This window comes from Acanthopagrus latus, chromosome 12, assembly GCF_904848185.1.
Source record: "Acanthopagrus latus isolate v.2019 chromosome 12, fAcaLat1.1, whole genome shotgun sequence".
NCBI classification, from domain to species: domain Eukaryota; kingdom Metazoa; phylum Chordata; class Actinopteri; order Spariformes; family Sparidae; genus Acanthopagrus; species Acanthopagrus latus.
In genome coordinates, this window is record NC_051050.1 from 5,787,121 (window position 1) to 5,804,693 (window position 17,573).

The 17,573-nt window shown below is 39.1% G+C and overlaps 1 protein-coding gene across 3 annotated transcripts in view; it reads left to right on the plus strand.

The window, feature by feature from the left end:
- The window catches only part of cacna1bb (calcium channel, voltage-dependent, N type, alpha 1B subunit, b), a 165,583-nt gene that overhangs the window by 93,527 nt on the left and 54,483 nt on the right, over window positions 1-17,573 (plus strand). Inside the window, exons 19-25 of one of the 3 annotated variants that reach the window (XM_037116898.1) lie at window positions 6,444-6,516; window positions 6,815-6,932; window positions 7,832-7,899; window positions 8,037-8,143; window positions 11,378-11,440; window positions 12,784-12,825; window positions 14,630-15,361. In XM_037116898.1, coding sequence (XP_036972793.1) covers window positions 6,444-6,516; window positions 6,815-6,932; window positions 7,832-7,899; window positions 8,037-8,143; window positions 11,378-11,440; window positions 12,784-12,825; window positions 14,630-15,361 — 1,203 coding nt within the window. The remainder of the gene's footprint in view (window positions 1-6,443; window positions 6,517-6,814; window positions 6,933-7,831; window positions 7,900-8,036; window positions 8,144-11,377; window positions 11,441-12,783; window positions 12,826-14,629; window positions 15,362-17,573) is intronic. The other 2 variants (XM_037116899.1, XM_037116900.1) reach the window with 2 other exon arrangements.

Here is a 17,573-nt window from a genome sequence, read left to right on the forward strand (position 1 = left end):
TCAGTTCTGTATTCTAAGTTAGTGTCACCTGCAGGATATTAAAGGATCTTAGAGAAGCACTTGTGGCTGTATATCAAATCAAATTAAATGAATTTAATCTATATAGTCCAAAATCATATTCCCATTGCCTCAGTGGGCTTCACAATCTGTATAGTGAGCAACATCCTCTATCCTTAGTCCCTCAGTCCTGTAAGAGACTGTACAAAGAGCCACAAAGGATACTGTCGCCTCGTGGTATGTACAGGACAGTAAAACAACATCACAAAGTAAACACATTTCATTCAAAGAATATTTGTACATATATGTACATTATATTAAAGACAAGTAAAGAATGTGGATCCAAGAGGTCAACTGAATTGGCCATGGCATCGTCAAGTGGTGCCACATGACCTTTGCTCTGGTGGAAGAGCACAGACCACACAGGATAATTTGCAGATATCAGAATGTATAAAGATTTATACTTTACAGAAGTATGGATTACTGCATTATTATTATTATTATTATTATGGACCAAAAAAATAAATCCTTTTTTTGTGACTTACACTGTGACAACCTACAGGCAGTGAACCTGATTCAGAGTCTGATTCTGAGCTGAAATAATTGTAACGATATCTTGTTTTCTCCAAATAAGTTTTGCCAACCTGTTGTTTTGTTTACAACCTGATTGTCTCTCAGCTGGTATCCCAGAGGACTGCAGACATCTGACCTCAGATGGTTTCAGTGTACAGTCACCCATGTGTGTTGTTACATGCTGTCACTGCTCTGTCAGGTAGCCTATACTCTCAAGTGAAATGACATGAAGTTTCACCTCCTCGGACTGACAGCCTTCACAAACACCACCACACCACAACAGGATGTCTTTGAAGCAGCAGGCTGTTGCCATGGCGCCGAGCCTTACAACAGTCTGTGCCATCATTAGCATCGCAATAGTGTCTGGTGATGGACAAGCGTGAGATGAGTCTGACGTCCACATGGTGCTTCCAGCCAGCACAGCACTCTGCAGATAATGTCCATTCAACCATTCATGCTTGTTTTAGGCCTTCTTCTCCCCTGTATCTAAAAAATAATCCTAGATGTCATATAATTTCAGATTTTCAATTTTCTTGAGCCAAGAACCATGTGTATGTTAAGAATGGACGTATGCTTGTGGATGACGCCATGTATTGTTTCACGAAATGGTGAATTGTATCAACACCAAAGAAACACAACCATCCCTCAGGCAGATGATTTCAGTTGTTTCATGAAAACTAGGCTTTCAACCTTAAATAGATTAAATGGTTTGTTAAGAAGAAAAGATGCAGAGAATGTGTTCCTGCAAAAGTAATCTCCTGGTAAAATTGTGTGAATTGAAAGATAAACAGCTTGAGGCAGAGGACTGTCTCCCTGCTGAGACTCAGAGGACATCACATGGGGAAAAAAATATGTGATAAACTCAGAGGAAACGTGCAGGATTTACTGTAATAGAATAACTTTTTTTTTTCTTTCCTGCTTGCTGCTTTGTACATTTTGGTTTTAAAGGTGAAGACCGCATTTGTTGACTATCTCTGATTTTTGAAGCAGGAGTGAAGGCATTTCATATTTCCAGCTGGGGGCTTTCTCATTGTGCAGGCTCACTAATTCTTCAATCTCCTCATATGACATTTCTTTTGCTCTGGATGCCAACTAGTCAACATTCCTAACTCATCAAATGCGACAGCTTGTTCAGTGGCAATACACAATATGAAAAGGGATGCTCCAGCAATGCACCATATGCACCAAGCAAGTCAAGTCAAGTCAAGTCATAGCTACTACTAAAGCAAGTCATATTGAGTCATGGCTAAGGTCAAACAAGTTGAACAAGTCACAAGAAGTTTGTATGAATGTATTCTTCATATCTGTAGACACAGTAAACAGAAGAGGGTGGTTAGTCAATAATATGATGTAATTCCATAGTTGATCAATTTTATAATTTATTTTCAAACCCATGAATACAAGAATAATATTGGATTAATATCAGTCCAGGGAGAAGCAGGTCCATCGCAGACACGCATGAAAAAACAAGTGCGTCGCATCCAATGTGTGCCATTACGGTGTCGCGTTGGGTTTGAGCGCGCATATTGCGCGCCTACATTTAAAATAATGTCTTTGTGCGCACTGAAGACACTTTATCTGAAACGCTTTAACCAAGACATCGGCCAAAATCACCCAGGCTTGCATGCACCACGTCATACAGCGGCAGAGGGCAAAGTATCAAAAACAAAACTAACGTCTCAATATGCACCAGAAAAAAGAAAGAAAGAAAAGCCAAGACTGTCGAGTCATCTGTGTCAAGTCTAAGTCAAGTCTCAAGGTATGAATGCCAAGTCAAAGTCAAGTTGAGTCTTTCATCAGTGTTAGTCAAGTAAATCTCAAGTCCTCAAATTTGCAACTCGAGCCCGACTCATGTGACTCGAGTCCCCCACCTCTGCTTCTCAGGTACTGCTTCTCCCTCTCCGAGGCAGGTTTTATATCGAAATTATTATTATTATTATTATTATTATTATTATTATTATTATTATTATTATTATTATTATTATTATTATTATTATTAGCAAACAAATACCACAGCTAATTAAACCAACCATTTTGTTTATGGAGCTTATAGGTGGCATTACATGGCATGATAGGAAGGCTATCAGTTTACTTTGTAAACTGACACTATTGATTTCAACAGACACTACATTCATTTTCACACTATATGAAACTTGAAACATAACTTGATCTTCTCTCACTTTACATTTTTTAATATTACCACAATTTTTTGCAAAATGATGACATGAATGTTCAAAAATCTTAGCACGATACTTGGAAAAGGTACTATGGTTTCTGCTATTGTAATAATGAGGTCCAAGAGAGATGTGGAATTGCAGTTCTGGTATTCTCAGTGTGCTGCCCTCTTTGTATTCGGCCCCTTCCTCAGATAGTAAAAAGCCTTCTTCATCACCTGCCTCCTCATGAGACTCATAAGGATGCCTTGTGTGTTCTGGTTCATGTCACAGTCCCAGGGCTCTGCTCAGTTTTTTTTATTCAGTATCATGCAGTTGTTATCTCCAGTCCAATTGTACATGCCTGCCTGTTCTTACAAATGTGTGTTGCATTCACTTGCACAATGAAAACCTGCTGTCATTGTCTGAAGGAATAGATATAGGGAGTGTTAGGGCACAAGCTTGTGGGGAGTTGGGCCTCACGTGACTCTCGTTTTCAGGATTGATTTAATGAAGTCCCTGTGGATGTCGCTTGGAAGCCAAACAGCATGCGCCCAATCCCTATTATCAGAGTAAACAGAGGTCTGTGCACACGAAACTACACTGCCGCTCCCTGCTCTGGGTCCATTAATCCTCAAGAAAGGAGGATAGGATGGAGGAGAAGTGTGGGAAAGAGGAGGAGATGGTGGAGAGCAGGCAGGAAAGAAACTAAAGAAGAGTGGTAGAAGAGGCAACATGGAGAGAGGGTTGGAGGGATGAGTAATGGGTGTAGAGAGGGTTAGGCCATGGAGGATGCAGTAATGACACAGTGAAGAAGGTAGAAGGAGAGACGCATGGGGAGAGAGAGTATGATCACATAGCATTGGAGAATGGACTTATTGAATTAGTTTCCCCTCCCCCTCTCCTCTCTATCTGTTCCCTCACCCCCTTCCCTCCCCTTCTTCCACATGCATGTACAGTACATATCAGAATCAGAGAGATGCTTATTGGTTGATGTTATTGAGTGGTATGGGTTTTCTAGTGATTTATTAAATGGCTAGAAGGGGCAGTGTGCTCAGGAGCGGCCACACAAGGCGGAGCAGTTGGTAAAAAGATGCTGGCTGTCTCAGATGCTCAATCCTCCTTGGGAACAATTGATAAAAGATGCTGGTGCTCAGAAAAAATATATATATGTGGACTTGGACATTTGCAGCTTAGTCACTTTTGGCAGACTGAGGAGGAAGTCATCATCTGATGGGGTAGTCATTAGTTCATTCCTTGTCTTAGGCTGCATGTCAGGGTTACCTTTGGCAAGATACTGAACTCCAGAATCCCCAGTGGTTGTTTCATTGGTCTTTGGACGGATGTGAGAATGGCTGAGCATAATAATATTGTGTTGTAAAGGGCTCGAAGAGGTTGGAAGACCCGAAAAGTGTTAGTTAGGTTGTTGTTGATAGATTCGTCAAACAAACTCAGGTAATTTGTCTGAGATCAGTGTCCGTATCCTGTTTCAAACCAAAAGACAACACTGACTTGGTTCAACTTATTAATGCAACTAACTAAGCTGCCTGGAGAAAGATAGTTGATAGTTGTGTTTCATCCCCAGATTGTCAAATAATGACACAATGGGTTAGCAGCTCAGGGCGGATGCCAAACCACTGCATCAGTAGTTGTCTGTCTACCTGGGGAAGAGAGAATCATTGTTCTTTTCTTGTGCAATGTCAACTTTATTGTGAATATTAAGTTATTGTGTCGAGTCCAAAAGTGTTATATTGTCTATACTGTACTCTGTTGATACACACAGCTTTAGTCATGAGGTGCAAGTGCATTGACACCCCAGAAAATCTTCTTTTCAATGCCTGGCATATCCAGGCTACCTTGATATCTTCACTTGTCAGCTGATAGCATGTCTTTTTCTTTGGTGTTGTAGCTGTCACTTCAGACAAGGACAAACTTAAACATCCAGATCCAGAACCAACACTCTCAGCATTGTAAGGCTATTTTCTTTAAAGGCTCTTTCCTGGTGAGTCAGTTTTTTAGGTGAGGGATTGAGTTGAAAAAAGAGAAAATTAGCAAATCTAGGCATCTCACCAGATTTATTTTATTTGCTCGATATAAGATGGTAAGACGGTTGATATTCCCTGTGGATTTGTTTGTGTGCTGCGTTGTGAAGCCTCCTTTTAGTGTATATGACTCCTGTCACACGATTCAGCCCTGAGCTGCAGAGACAGTGTGTTTTGGACTTGAAAGTTGGAGCCGTGGCTCCCTGGTGACTAGTGCATCCTGCTGCTGCATGTTTCTCTCTCTCTCTCTCTCTCTCTCTCTCTCTCTCTCTCTCTCTCTCTCTCTCTCTCTCTCTCTCCTCCTGTCTCATCCATTATCAATACAAAACAACCCCCTTCATCTATGAATATATAAGCTAGTCTCTATCTGAAGCTGTGAAGGAATCTGAAAAATGTAGTCCTTTACTTCTGCAGTTGTGTGAGTTTTAGACAGGCTTGGTGTCAGGGTAAAGCTTACTATTTGGTTATAGAAAAGATTTAGATAGACAGCTTTGATGATCACATATTAACTCAGGTTTGTTACAAGTTTGGTCTTATTTTTATGGTTTTGCCATCATCAGTTTTGATAACATTGCATTCATAGGGTTTATTGCTGAGATTGGAAACACAATGACTAAGGCAAGGGCAGTAGCAAACCACTGAAACTGAGCTCCCCTGAAATATGATGATTTGTGTAAAAATGTTCTCAGATAAAAGTAAAGAGTAGGTCAATAAAATTGTACTCGGAGCAAACGTTACAGTGTTACATTTTAGTCGAGAAGGGGGGTCCATCTGTGATAGACCTATTATAAGAAAGAACCGCTTTAGGCAACAGTCAACATACACTAGCAAAACGACATAGCTACTGAGGTCTTATGTCCAAACCAATTATTAATTCTTTTTCTATGAAAGTCACTTTGTAATGTTTGGGTTTAACTCATTAGCACTTTTGAATATATACCACGGTCATCAGTGCAGCTTTACAAGAATTAACAGAAAAAAGACGCAACCAAAAAATAAGAAAACATTTGATTCTGGGTCACCTCTTCTCTTCTGCTGCCGATTTGACACCTTCTTTAGTTCCCCTCTTGCAGTTTATCATGACTTTATTGTGAGTGTGTACTTTAGTGCATGTCAGTCCGTCCCTGTCTTAGCCATGTCTGTTTTCAACATGGCTGCTTGTTAGAAACCTTTTCATATTTCAGTATACTAAAAAATGTTTCTGAGGTGTAGACTAAGCAGTAACTGATCTTAATTCTTCATTATTGCCTGGTCTTATAGTTTGATGTGAGTTTCAGAGTTTCTGAGGCCATGTTTATTGAGTGAACAAGGCATGCATTTGTATTCGTCTGAGATGCTGTTTCTGTAGTGCAATATCTAGCATTGAATGTGTTATATTTCACCTCTGAGAAAATTGCTAATTAAAAAAGGTAATTCTAAAAAAGTAATTTTTCTTAAGTGGTTGTCTCGGTAAAAAAAGAAGAAAAATAAACAGCTCAGCAGTAGGTCCTTGACATTATTTATCCAAGTGGTTTCTTGATATTTATAGATTTTAGTCATAATTTTAAAAATACTTAAGAGTAAGGTTCACTGTATTTTCCTCTGAACTGCAGCCAGATGTCATTTAGATCTGGCTGGTACTGTGTTTTTATTATTTTAACTTTTTATAATGATGATATTCGGATTCTTATTCTTCCAGGTTTAACTTTGAAAATGAGACACCAACAACAAACTTTGATACATTCCCAGCAGCCATCCTCACTGTGTTCCAGGTAAGGCACAAACCAGAACACTAACACACACACGGCACACTTCACTTGTCTGAATGAATGAGAGAATATTGACTTTTTGGAGCGAGAAAGATTGTTATCAGTCATTTTAATTAGCAGGAATGTCAGGTTTTTCTACCTTTTGTCCCTTAATGAGTTTGCTGATAATCCTTCAATTACCCTGTGCTCATAACCCTTCGCTCTGTAAAGTAATTTAACTCTACACTTGGTGAGAATTGCACGTTGCTTTGCAACCAGCCCCATGTCTGCGGCATCGTTCTGATTCTTTTGTCTTTCTTAGATTCTGACTGGCGAGGATTGGAACGCTGTCATGTACCACGGGATTGAGTCTCAAGGAGGTGTTCGCCGCGGCATGTTCTCCTCTGTCTACTTCATTGTCCTCACGCTCTTTGGAAACTGTATCCTCTTTGACATCTTAGTTAAGAAGAACAAGATCGAAATGTAGAATGACGTTTAGGTAGAACATTATTTTGTCCAGGTGTGATCAGCTCCTCACAGCCTTAATTGCTTTGTATTGAGGGATAATAGTGTCAGTCAACACACACAATAAAAATCAAGCACATTTTCATTCTTGAATGCACTTCATTTTGAAACTTCTACCTTTAACCATTAATTCAGCCCAACAAGATACCACAATGATGATTCCACCTCATTTAAAACAAAGAACAAACTGACAGTCTTGTTCCTTAGTTGAGGAGCTGAGAACCTTACATAAGGCATAAGAAGAAAGGTCAAGGAATCATTCAAACTAAGAAGCATTTTCCTTCTTGGGAGCATAACGCGAGCATGAGTCAGAGTAAACATGACCATCAGCAATAATCTCTAGTTTAAAACAAATTAATGGATATACCAAAGGGTGCCATGTTTGTCCATATTCTGTATTTTTACGCTAAGTGGAAGGGGAAATAATGCACTGAGGTGTATGAGCAACCAAAGTTGGATTTATTACTGCAGAAATTGTTGGTTGTGACAGACCCAAATAATACAGAGATGCCAAGCGTGTTTTTCTAGCTGCTGTAAGATTGGACTTCAGTGTTGTGCTGAGAGCTTGTACCCTTTTTTAAATTGTGATAACCGTCAAAGGTTGTGTTATCGACAAACTCCTCACACATAATGCTTCTGCATTTTACTGCCTGAATAGCATCTCCTTACGGGTTAGGACTCCTCTGGAGCCCTTCTAAGTAATGGTTCATAAAATTCTGCCTTACTCAGTTAGTTTGGTTGGGAAAAAAAGCATTGTTCCATCACAGGATATATACTGCATCTGTATTTTTTCCTCAGTCCTGTTGTTATTCAGACACCCTTCTGAATGTCTTCTTGGCTATTGCTGTTGATAACCTCGCAAATGCGCAAGAGCTGACTAAGGTAGGCTGGCTCAGAAGGTTGTATTTGAAAACACAGTAGTAACAGATGGCAATGTTGCACATCACATCAGCGCCTAAAAAGCCCTGCCTTTATTTTTATTTAGCTCAGCTTTATGTCCATGTTTTTACTGGCTAAAGGATGAAGAGGAGCAGGAGGAGGCAGCCAATAAGAAACTTGCACTGCAGAAGGCTCTGGAGGTGAAGGAAGTCAGTCCAATGTCAGCAGCCAACATCTCCATTGCTGCGTAAGTTTGTGAGCGTCCGTCTCCCTGAACAGCAGCTCTGTTCACCCTCACTGGAGATAAATGTCCTGCTGTCATTCAGTGTGTGAATGTGTTCAGCTGTGTCAGTCTGAAATGTCTATGTATACATACTGTGTCTGATATATGTTCTGGACTTCTCCTCATCTACTCCCACTATGAGAGTGCTTCTGTGGTGCTGTCTGGTCTATTACACACTGTTGCCCCCTTCTTCAGTTATTAGAAGTAGATAAAGGAAGCTTAATCATCAATACATGTTGGTTTTCAACAGCGGTTTAAACTTTCTTTCTTTCATTATTTCTTTTTTTTGTGTCACAGACACAAGCCCATTTCCATGTTACAACCATAATCTACATGTTTTGAACTCAATAATGGCAAAATTGAATGTGTGTAGCATTACAAATGCACAAGTTTTGGACAGTTTTGTCACACCTGAATTACACAATTTTAGATTTGGTTTATGTTTAAAATATGATGTTCAGTGTTCATTAACCTCTTAAAACTCAGTACATACTGACAGAATGGCATTTTATTTTTAAAATGGGTGCCACACATCCGAACAAAATATTGAATAGCTTTAGGAATTTTTCCATTCTCATTACTCGAATAAGTCAGCTTTCAGTTAGCAGCTCTCCAGATTTTTTACTTTATTTGCAAAAATGAAAGACACTTGACAGGTCACCTTTAAATCAAACATCATGAATACTTACTTTAAAGGGACAATACCTGAAGTGCTGTTCATTGATTTGGTATGTTTTGTTCAGTATCAGCTGTGTGTTTACCTTCTCTGCAATATGTAAACAACAATGATGCCCACCTTAGCTGAGCTCTAATTTTAGCTCACTTAGTTAGGTTTGTTAGTTCACTTTCATCCACTTGTTGATCCAAGCTTTCTTTTGCTTGTTTATAGGGAAAAAAAATTTCTTCAATGAAAAGTTTTACAACAAGATCTGTGGATTATCTAGAGAAACCGTGTCCTGATTTCTGGAGAGAGTGTTTTTCAAAGGCATTTTTTAGTGCAGGCAGACATCTCTACCGCTAGTAACTCCAAAACTTGACTCTTTACAATAGTGCAATCTAGATGGATAAATGGCACTACAGGTGAGAGGAAAAATATGTAATTTTGATTATTGAATTAACTGTAGGACTTTATACCAAACTCATTAAAGCATCAATCTATGCTTCTACTTTAGCAAAGTTTTTAATTAAGAATGTCATTGTAGATATTTTTTTTTAATTCTCCAGACTTATTTTGAAAGAAAGAGAAAACAGATGAACATGGAGACAGGAGAGGCAACATTAGTCCTCTGAACGAGGTAGAATACAACTTTAATCTCTACTGTCAGAAGTTCCCATCTCCTCTAATATGATAATGACAGGGATGTCTTTATATACTCAGATAGTTCCTGTCATGCTAAAACTTTTGACACACCCCCTCTCCACTGCCAGCCTGTGATTGACAGGTAAGGGGTCTAGTGTCAACGTAGAAATTAATTGTGCCTCTAAATTCAGCCTATTTTTAGATCCTGGATGAGCACTGAAATTATGAGAGCCTGTCAGGAGAGAGCTGGTGTGAAAACTGGAGCGTTTTCATCCTCATTACTGATTAATAGCTGCAATATGTAACGTTGGAGGTTAAAATGTGTCTTTCTTTGATACCCATCTGTTCTGTTAATGTGAGAAACAAAACAATAATGCATATTGTCTAGATTTATTGTTGTGTTGAATCATTTTGTGAAGCTCTTTGTGCGACTGCCCTCTATTTAATTGACAAAGTGATTATTTTTGATTAACACTCACCCCTTAATTTACGTCTCGTCTATGAAATAGGTCAATTAGACAACAGCAAATCATCAGGGGTCTCATTTATATAACATTATATAAGATACCAAAAGTGAACATGCACCCAAAAGCTGGAAAGGGCTTGCGGCAAAAATATTCAAATGTATAAAACCAGGCATGTACCCAGCAATGCGCCATTTTGTTTTATAAATCCCTGGAACAACCTGGAAATGTACGGACATAGATCCCTCTATATACTGCATCATGACCACAACAAGAGAAAGATGAAGAAAATGCATTTTTATGGCACAGAGAACAAATGTTCGTTAGTGAGGTGGAGTTTACAAAGCAAATTGTGTTCATTCACGTTGTCCTTAGTAGTGTGAGAACAGTGATAGTCCATGCAGTCCATGCAGCATCACACACTGAGTGGCACCACAGCATTTACACGAATACAGTGATCAGGCTGAGTGTTTCACCTGACAGCACAGTCGATGGTGTTCACTGCAGTGATTTTACACATAACTACACAACTAGGCTCTATGAAAATTAAAATTGTATTTTGTTAAATGTGTACATTTTTTGATTATATCTGTGATCATGGATTTCTACAACTGATGATGATAATTTCATCATCAAACAGTCCGGCCCTCTCTGCTACACTCCAGGGGAATCTGATGGTGAGACAGCGCTTAGGAAGTATGATTTCAGATTTGAGTGTTTGAATGTCTATGATAACATGGTTCTATGAATAACATTTGTTTTGAAGTGAAATCAATTGTGAGATGTATTATTAGCTACAGAATAATGCCCCTCATGTTTAATTTAACCTCACCATTTGTGTCACCAATTCCCCTCATAGATTGCAACTTTTGCAGGGAAGTGGCATATGACTCTTTCAAGCCCCATTTTTTGCATATGTGCGTTTTATAAATGAGACCCCTGTGTAATCACTGGGTAGCTAACTTTCTAATCTTTCCTCCGTCATTACTGTTATTATGTGATCCGTTGTGTTACTTCCGCTGTCGTCAGAATTTTAAGTTGTACATTGGACAGTGTGGTAAAAAATGCTTTTATTTTAAATGAACAGTTTTATTTGCATTACATGTGCTCTTAAAGAGCATCACAGGGTTTCATTACAAAATTATTATAGCCTTATAAGGTAAAAAAAAAAAAAATCAAAAAATCCCAATCAGGAATCATTTTACAATCTATAGCTATTTAAAATCTTTATTAACAGTTGATTAGAATTGAAATACCTTTTCCTGTTTTGGAATGAAACTCCTGAACACATTTTTGTTGCTGTTGTGTTATTGGAGTGGTTGCACAGATTAGTTTTTTACTGTAAGACAGGAGGGGACAGATGGACTGTCTGTCCACCTGTCCCCTCCAGTTTTGTGTCTCATTTTTTCTTTTGTTTTTGTTCTGCATGTACAGTTTTGTAAAGCAAAATCGAGATGCACTCTCTCGCAGGTCGTCCATCAACAGCATTCAGTCACCGTGAGTTATCACTCTCTGTTACAATATTCTCCTCCTCCTCCTCCTCTCCTCTCCTCTCCTCTCCTCTCCTCTCCTCTCCTCTCCTCTCCTCTCCTCTCCTCTCCTCTCTTCTTGTCCTCTTGTGTTCCTGTGCTCGTCTCGTCTCCTTTCTGGTTATTATCTTATTATCTATTCTTCTCTCTTTCCTTTTCACCTCTCCTCTTTTCTTTAGTCCTTTCCTTTCTTGTTTCTTCTCCCCCTTTTCTCTTGTCCTCTTTTCGTCTTCCCTACTTGTGGACCTCACTTGTCTTCTTTCTACTCCTCTCTTCTCAGCATGTTTCTTCTTCCCTTCATGTTCTCTTCCCTCCTTTCTTCTACTGTTTCCTCTCCTCTTTCCTTTGTCCGCTCCTTTCTTGTTTCTTCTCCCCCTTTTCTCTTGTCCTCCTTTCATCATCCCTACTTGCGGACCTCTCCTCTCCTCTCCTCTCCTGGTTTTCTTTTTTCTCTCCTTGTTTCCTCTCTGGTCCTCTCTCATCTCCCTTCCTTTCTCATTTCCTCTCCTCTTTCCTCTGGACTTCCATAAAAACTAAATTGCAGTTTCTAATGTCTTCATTGCTGGTAAAGTGAAATGTATTTATGGTTCTTAAGGAACAAACAAAACATGTAATCACAAAGTGCCTTGCAGAGCAGAAAAATGCAATCAGATGTAAATAGCACAAACCCAGAACACATTCAAAGCTATGAGGCCGTGCAAGTGTAATTTTGAGTGTAAATTGCTGATACATAAACACAGTTATGACCCCCTTCTGGCCTTAACAACCCATTGTGTACTTGGTTTATGGCTGCAGCTCCTCAGTGTTGGTGCCTAGAGTAATTCATCTTGTGCTCAGTGCGCTCTGATGTGAATAATTTGTATATAAATGTTTAATTTCTCTGATCGTTGCTATCACCACAGGCGGTTTGACATTTCCATTCTGTTTGTTATCTTAGACCCCAGGACATCACTTTAAAAGACAATATGATCCAAAATTAAACGCAATGGCCAGCTGTAAGTTTGCTCCCCTGCCCAGCGATTTGTTGTCTCCATCGTTTAAAGAGCAGAGACGCTTATTTAACATTTCATCTCTTTGAGATAACAAAACTAAAGCTGGCTGTAATTTTTCTGCCCTCTTCTTGTCTTTCTCAGTGTATGTTTGTGCTTAGTTAATATGTCTCAAAATAACTCTCCTCAGTGTTACATCTCTCATATTCGTTTCTGTAAACATATAAACACTACTTGTATGTCTGTTGCTCACCTGTCTGTGGAAACCTATCCTGTGTCCTCTGTGTCCTCTGTCTGTCCGTGTGTTCTGTCTGTCTTTTAGGAGTTATTCTGTCTACTCCTCCCCTGCCCGACGAATCTTGAGGTACAGGTGACCCGATGGAACAAACTTAACTAACCCATAAAGGCCCATGTAAATAAATCATACTGTGCAAAAACAGAAACCACATGCAATGCCTTCATACATGCTAGATGGAAATGTGGACACGTCAAAGGATTTTCGTTTGTGTGTTTGATTATTTTCACTCCTGTAGAGCACCCCATGTTGAAAAAACTCATTTCACCCGTTAGTGTGAGCCCCTACCATTTTCTTCTCACCTCAGGAAGCAGCTTGCTGTTGTCCTTAAAGAAGATACATGTAAGGAGTGGCCATCACAAAGAGCACATTTTTGCTGCCTGCCTCATTTATACATGACCTGAGTCAAACAGGGTTTGAAAAATTATTTCTGTTTACTTGCATGACCGATCAGTCAGGTTTGCCACATGACATGTCGGATCATTCTAACTTCTGAGTGCCGCGATGAAGCAAAATGCAAAGATGCAAAATAGTTTTATCTTGATAGTTAAATACACAAAAAAACAGAACTGCCTGCTATGTGTTCTTTAGACAGAGTTTAATCTACATGGTGACTAAGTGAATTTACCTGTGCCTCACTCTTCTTTCCATTGCCCTATGATATGATCTATGTGCACAGTGGATTGCTTGTTGTTTATTAATATTTGGGACTGGTCTTCAGTTTCAAAACAACACATTTTTCAATAATAATATGATCATATTTACATCATTTGTATTTTATTTGGCCGACTGTTGAAGGCTCATATTAACTTCAAATTCAGAATGTGTTTTCCAATGCACATTCACAGCAGTTCATGAAATAGTGACATGTACAGTAATCTATAGTATTCGTTGACTCGACCAATGTTGTTGATGTACGTTTCCATAAATCATGGGTATGCTGAAAGTTAACATTTCTTCATGTTCCCATATTACTTTAGGTTCAATTTAAAATTGTATGTTGTGTCAACGCTGTACTTGTGGTCTGGTTTGGTTTAGGCACAAAACAAGTTGTTAGGCTAAGGAAGAAATCATGTTTTGGCCTACCAGGTTCTGTCGCCACAGCCATGGCTGGAAAATGTCTTGATCTTGGTAAAATATCCAGTGGCTTCAATCACAAATGTTGAAATAATTTCTTGACCACTGATTTCTGCCTACAGACTTCTGGCCAAGCTGTACAGTAGATTGCAGAAATGTAAAATGCCAACATTTTATCCCCTGCCCTTTCTTCATCCACAGTTTCTTGAGAAAATAAATACCGTACATCTGGTAGGCACAGATTACCCTTTTTAAAATTATGTTAATCACGTTAACCCTAACACCTCTGCATAGATGGTATTTATTGGTGAAATGTTTACCTTAGAGGTGTAACTGAATGATTTATTTATTTTTTTTGCCTCTATCAAAGCCATGTCAGAAGACTTCAGCTTAGAAGACTCAAAATAAGGCTAAGGCTTCCAACTATCTGATCACATAATAGCAGCAGAATCCTCATCATTAGACAAACTTTACCACCTTAAGGTGCTGGTAAATTAAATATCATCTAATTTGCATTGGAAGTTTTAGCCACTTTTCCATTTAACACTCAAGCATGGTAAGTGAAAGCTTTACCATGGTGAACATTTGTGCTGATGCATCCATAGACCACCTTATTGTACTCTCACTTATTGTATCTTTTTATGAGCTCTATGACTATTAAATAATAAAAGATGCTATGGATGACACTGTGGATGGTGATGTTCAGCCAAACCCCATACATAAAGGAACTTGACATTTTTCATAGTTTTCTAATTGTCACATGATCTTTTTCTTTCGGCTTGATTCCATTGTACAGTAAGGAACAGCAGCGGTCAGCAAAGTCCATGTCTGTGTGGGAGCAGAGGACCAACCAGCTGAGGAGGCATAACATGAGGGCGAGTAGTGAGGCCTTGTTCAACGAACTTGACCCTGAAGAGCGCCGCCAAATGTCCTCTGCTCTCCACCTGCATCCTGACATGATGACTCACTTGGACCGTCCGCTCGTGGTGGAGGCCAGGGACAGCGACAAACCCAGCAGGCCACCTGAAGGAGAATGGGAGCAGGATCCCAGGCAGGATGGGTTGGGAGACAACCACCACGCCAACCCCAAGAAGCATCACCGGCACCGTGACAAGAACGGGGAGAGCAGGGATGGAGGTGATGGCCGGGGAGGGAGGCACCACACCCATCACAGTAGGAGTAGAGAGAAAAACACAGAGACAAAAGAGAGGAGAGGGGAGAGGAGCCATAGCCGTGACGGAGGACTGGGACATAGGCACCACCACCAGCCTGGCTCCCCTGATGAGGAGGCCAATCATGTGCAAGGGGGAGGAGAAGAAAGGGGGCATCACCATCATCATTCCCATCGTCCACCAAAAGAAGAAAATGGAATGATAGTAAATGGTGCACAGGGAGAGCGCAGGGGGAAAGGGGGAGGAGGGGACAGTAACGGAGAGAGGAAGGGACGCAGTTCCCGTATGGTCAGAGCTCAGTCTACGCTTGATGGAGACGACTGTAAGAGAAGCAGGAATGGAACCAAAGGTCACTGGTAAGACTGCAAACATTATAGTATATTATGTATAATATTATGATATTACCTGTTTTTTTTTTCATTATTAATGATTCTACATTGGCCATAGCGAGACTGTGCCAACATTTTAAACATTCAAAAGTTAATTTAGATGCACAATAATGCTTTTTCAAAGAAAGACTTGTTTTATATACAAGCTGTGTCTTCTTTTCTACTATTGACATTTTAAACACCAGCATTATATCTGTGTTACAGGTAAGACATTGTTATTACTTGTCCAAACATTGCTATTACAGCCACAACATTGTTGAGGTGAATCTTATCTAAATTGGTGTAAACATGGGTAGAAACTATGGAAACATGACCCAGGTTGGAAAATTGATAGTAAATTCAAAGTTAATGGTGGTATGAATAATGTTTTCCAATCTTGCTCAGGTAGTGGTGTAGCTATGAATTAGTGATAGGTCATCAGAATGAGAAAACAGCTAAGCACTGAATTGCTATCATCTTAATCTCATATATGAAGTTAAATATGTAACATACAGTACTGGGGATTTGGCATCCAAATTCTGAAGTATTAGATTGTGTGCTGTGCCTTAATCATACTGGATCGGTACTATCATGTAGCCACTTCATGCCTGGTTATAGTTTCACTTCTGACATTGCGGTATCGTTGCCATCTCTCTCTTTAAAGCTGCTATAAGCAAAATGTATATAAAATTTATAATTGAAATATAATTTATAACAACAACAACAACAACAACAATAATAATAATAATAATAATAATAATAATAATAATAATAATAACAATAATAATAATATATCAAATGAAAATGTGATCTAGTGATGTAGTGATGAGGTCACAGAGAGTTATCTCCTTAATCTTCTCCTTCATTTTATGAAGCTGGAAGTTTTTCAGTAGATTGTTTAGCTCACAACTTTACTGGTTAGATTCACATTCAGAGGCAGAGGCACATTCAGAAAGCTAAAAATGCAGATAAAAGTGGTGAATATTGGACATCGATATATCAGTTGAACAGGGAAATGAAACATTATGTTTCCATAACTGCTGGATGACAATTAACAACTGTCTGCTAACAGGGAGGGAAAACAACTTACATTACAATAAAGTAATTGTAAGTCAGTGTCATCATTTTTGGGGCAGCTGTGCCTCAGGAGGTTGATGGGTTGTGCATTATTGTATCCTTGTGCAGAGATACTGAACCCCAAATTGCTCCAGATGGTTGTTAAAGTTCTTTAACCAAAACCATTTTTTTCACAATTTCTTTTGCTGTCCCAAAGTTGCCAAAAAAAAACACTCATTGCAGGGTGGAAGTATAATGTTATCTTACTGAAAACCTGCAAATATTCATTCCACTTCTCATTCATAACTAATAAAACTCAAACAATGGACCAACTGAAGGATGCATGACTTGTTATGGTGCAAGCTGGTCCTGCAGATACGCAGGTCAGAGGTCATCTTTGTGTGACTACAATTGTGTGAAATAGGCATGCCCATCCAGTAGAAGCACTAATGCACTGCTAAGTTACCATGTGTTGTGTGTTTCATTGTATTTGCATTATGCTACCAGACTACAAACTGAAGTACTACTTAAGCAGATTTTACAGTTTGTGTTTATTTTTTTTTTCATAGTAAGGTTTTGGTGTTCTGCTCAGTACACATTAGCCTTATTGAAACTATGACAGTATATACTTCCTATTCAAACTACTGTGACCATACCTGTAGACAACAACCCACCTTATGCCAGCTCAAACAACCACAGCAGTTCATTATTATTTATTGGCCTTCACGGTGCTTCTGATTTGGATTTGTTGAAATTGAAACATCTATTTTCTCTTAACTCTACAACGGACTAAATTCTGAATAAGACTGATTTGAGACAAAAGACTGGCAGTTGCAGAGTCTTGCGTCATTTTATATTTTCATTGCCTATTTTGAATATTTGTTCATGTGGTAAGGGTATTACAGTTTTCAAAACATCTAAACATTAGGTACAGCTGTACAGCTCCTTGATTTGCCTGTAGTGTATGTGAATGGGCTTAACTAATTCTCTAATGGATCTTTTAGACTTAAATGTTATACTGTAAGACACCTTTTGCATCAGTTTGCCATTATATGTAAACATATCTATGTTTGGGTAACAGTAAATGTCTACTTTAGTTTGTTGCCATATAAGTTGTGGCCTGTTTCCCAAGTGGACAGAGAGG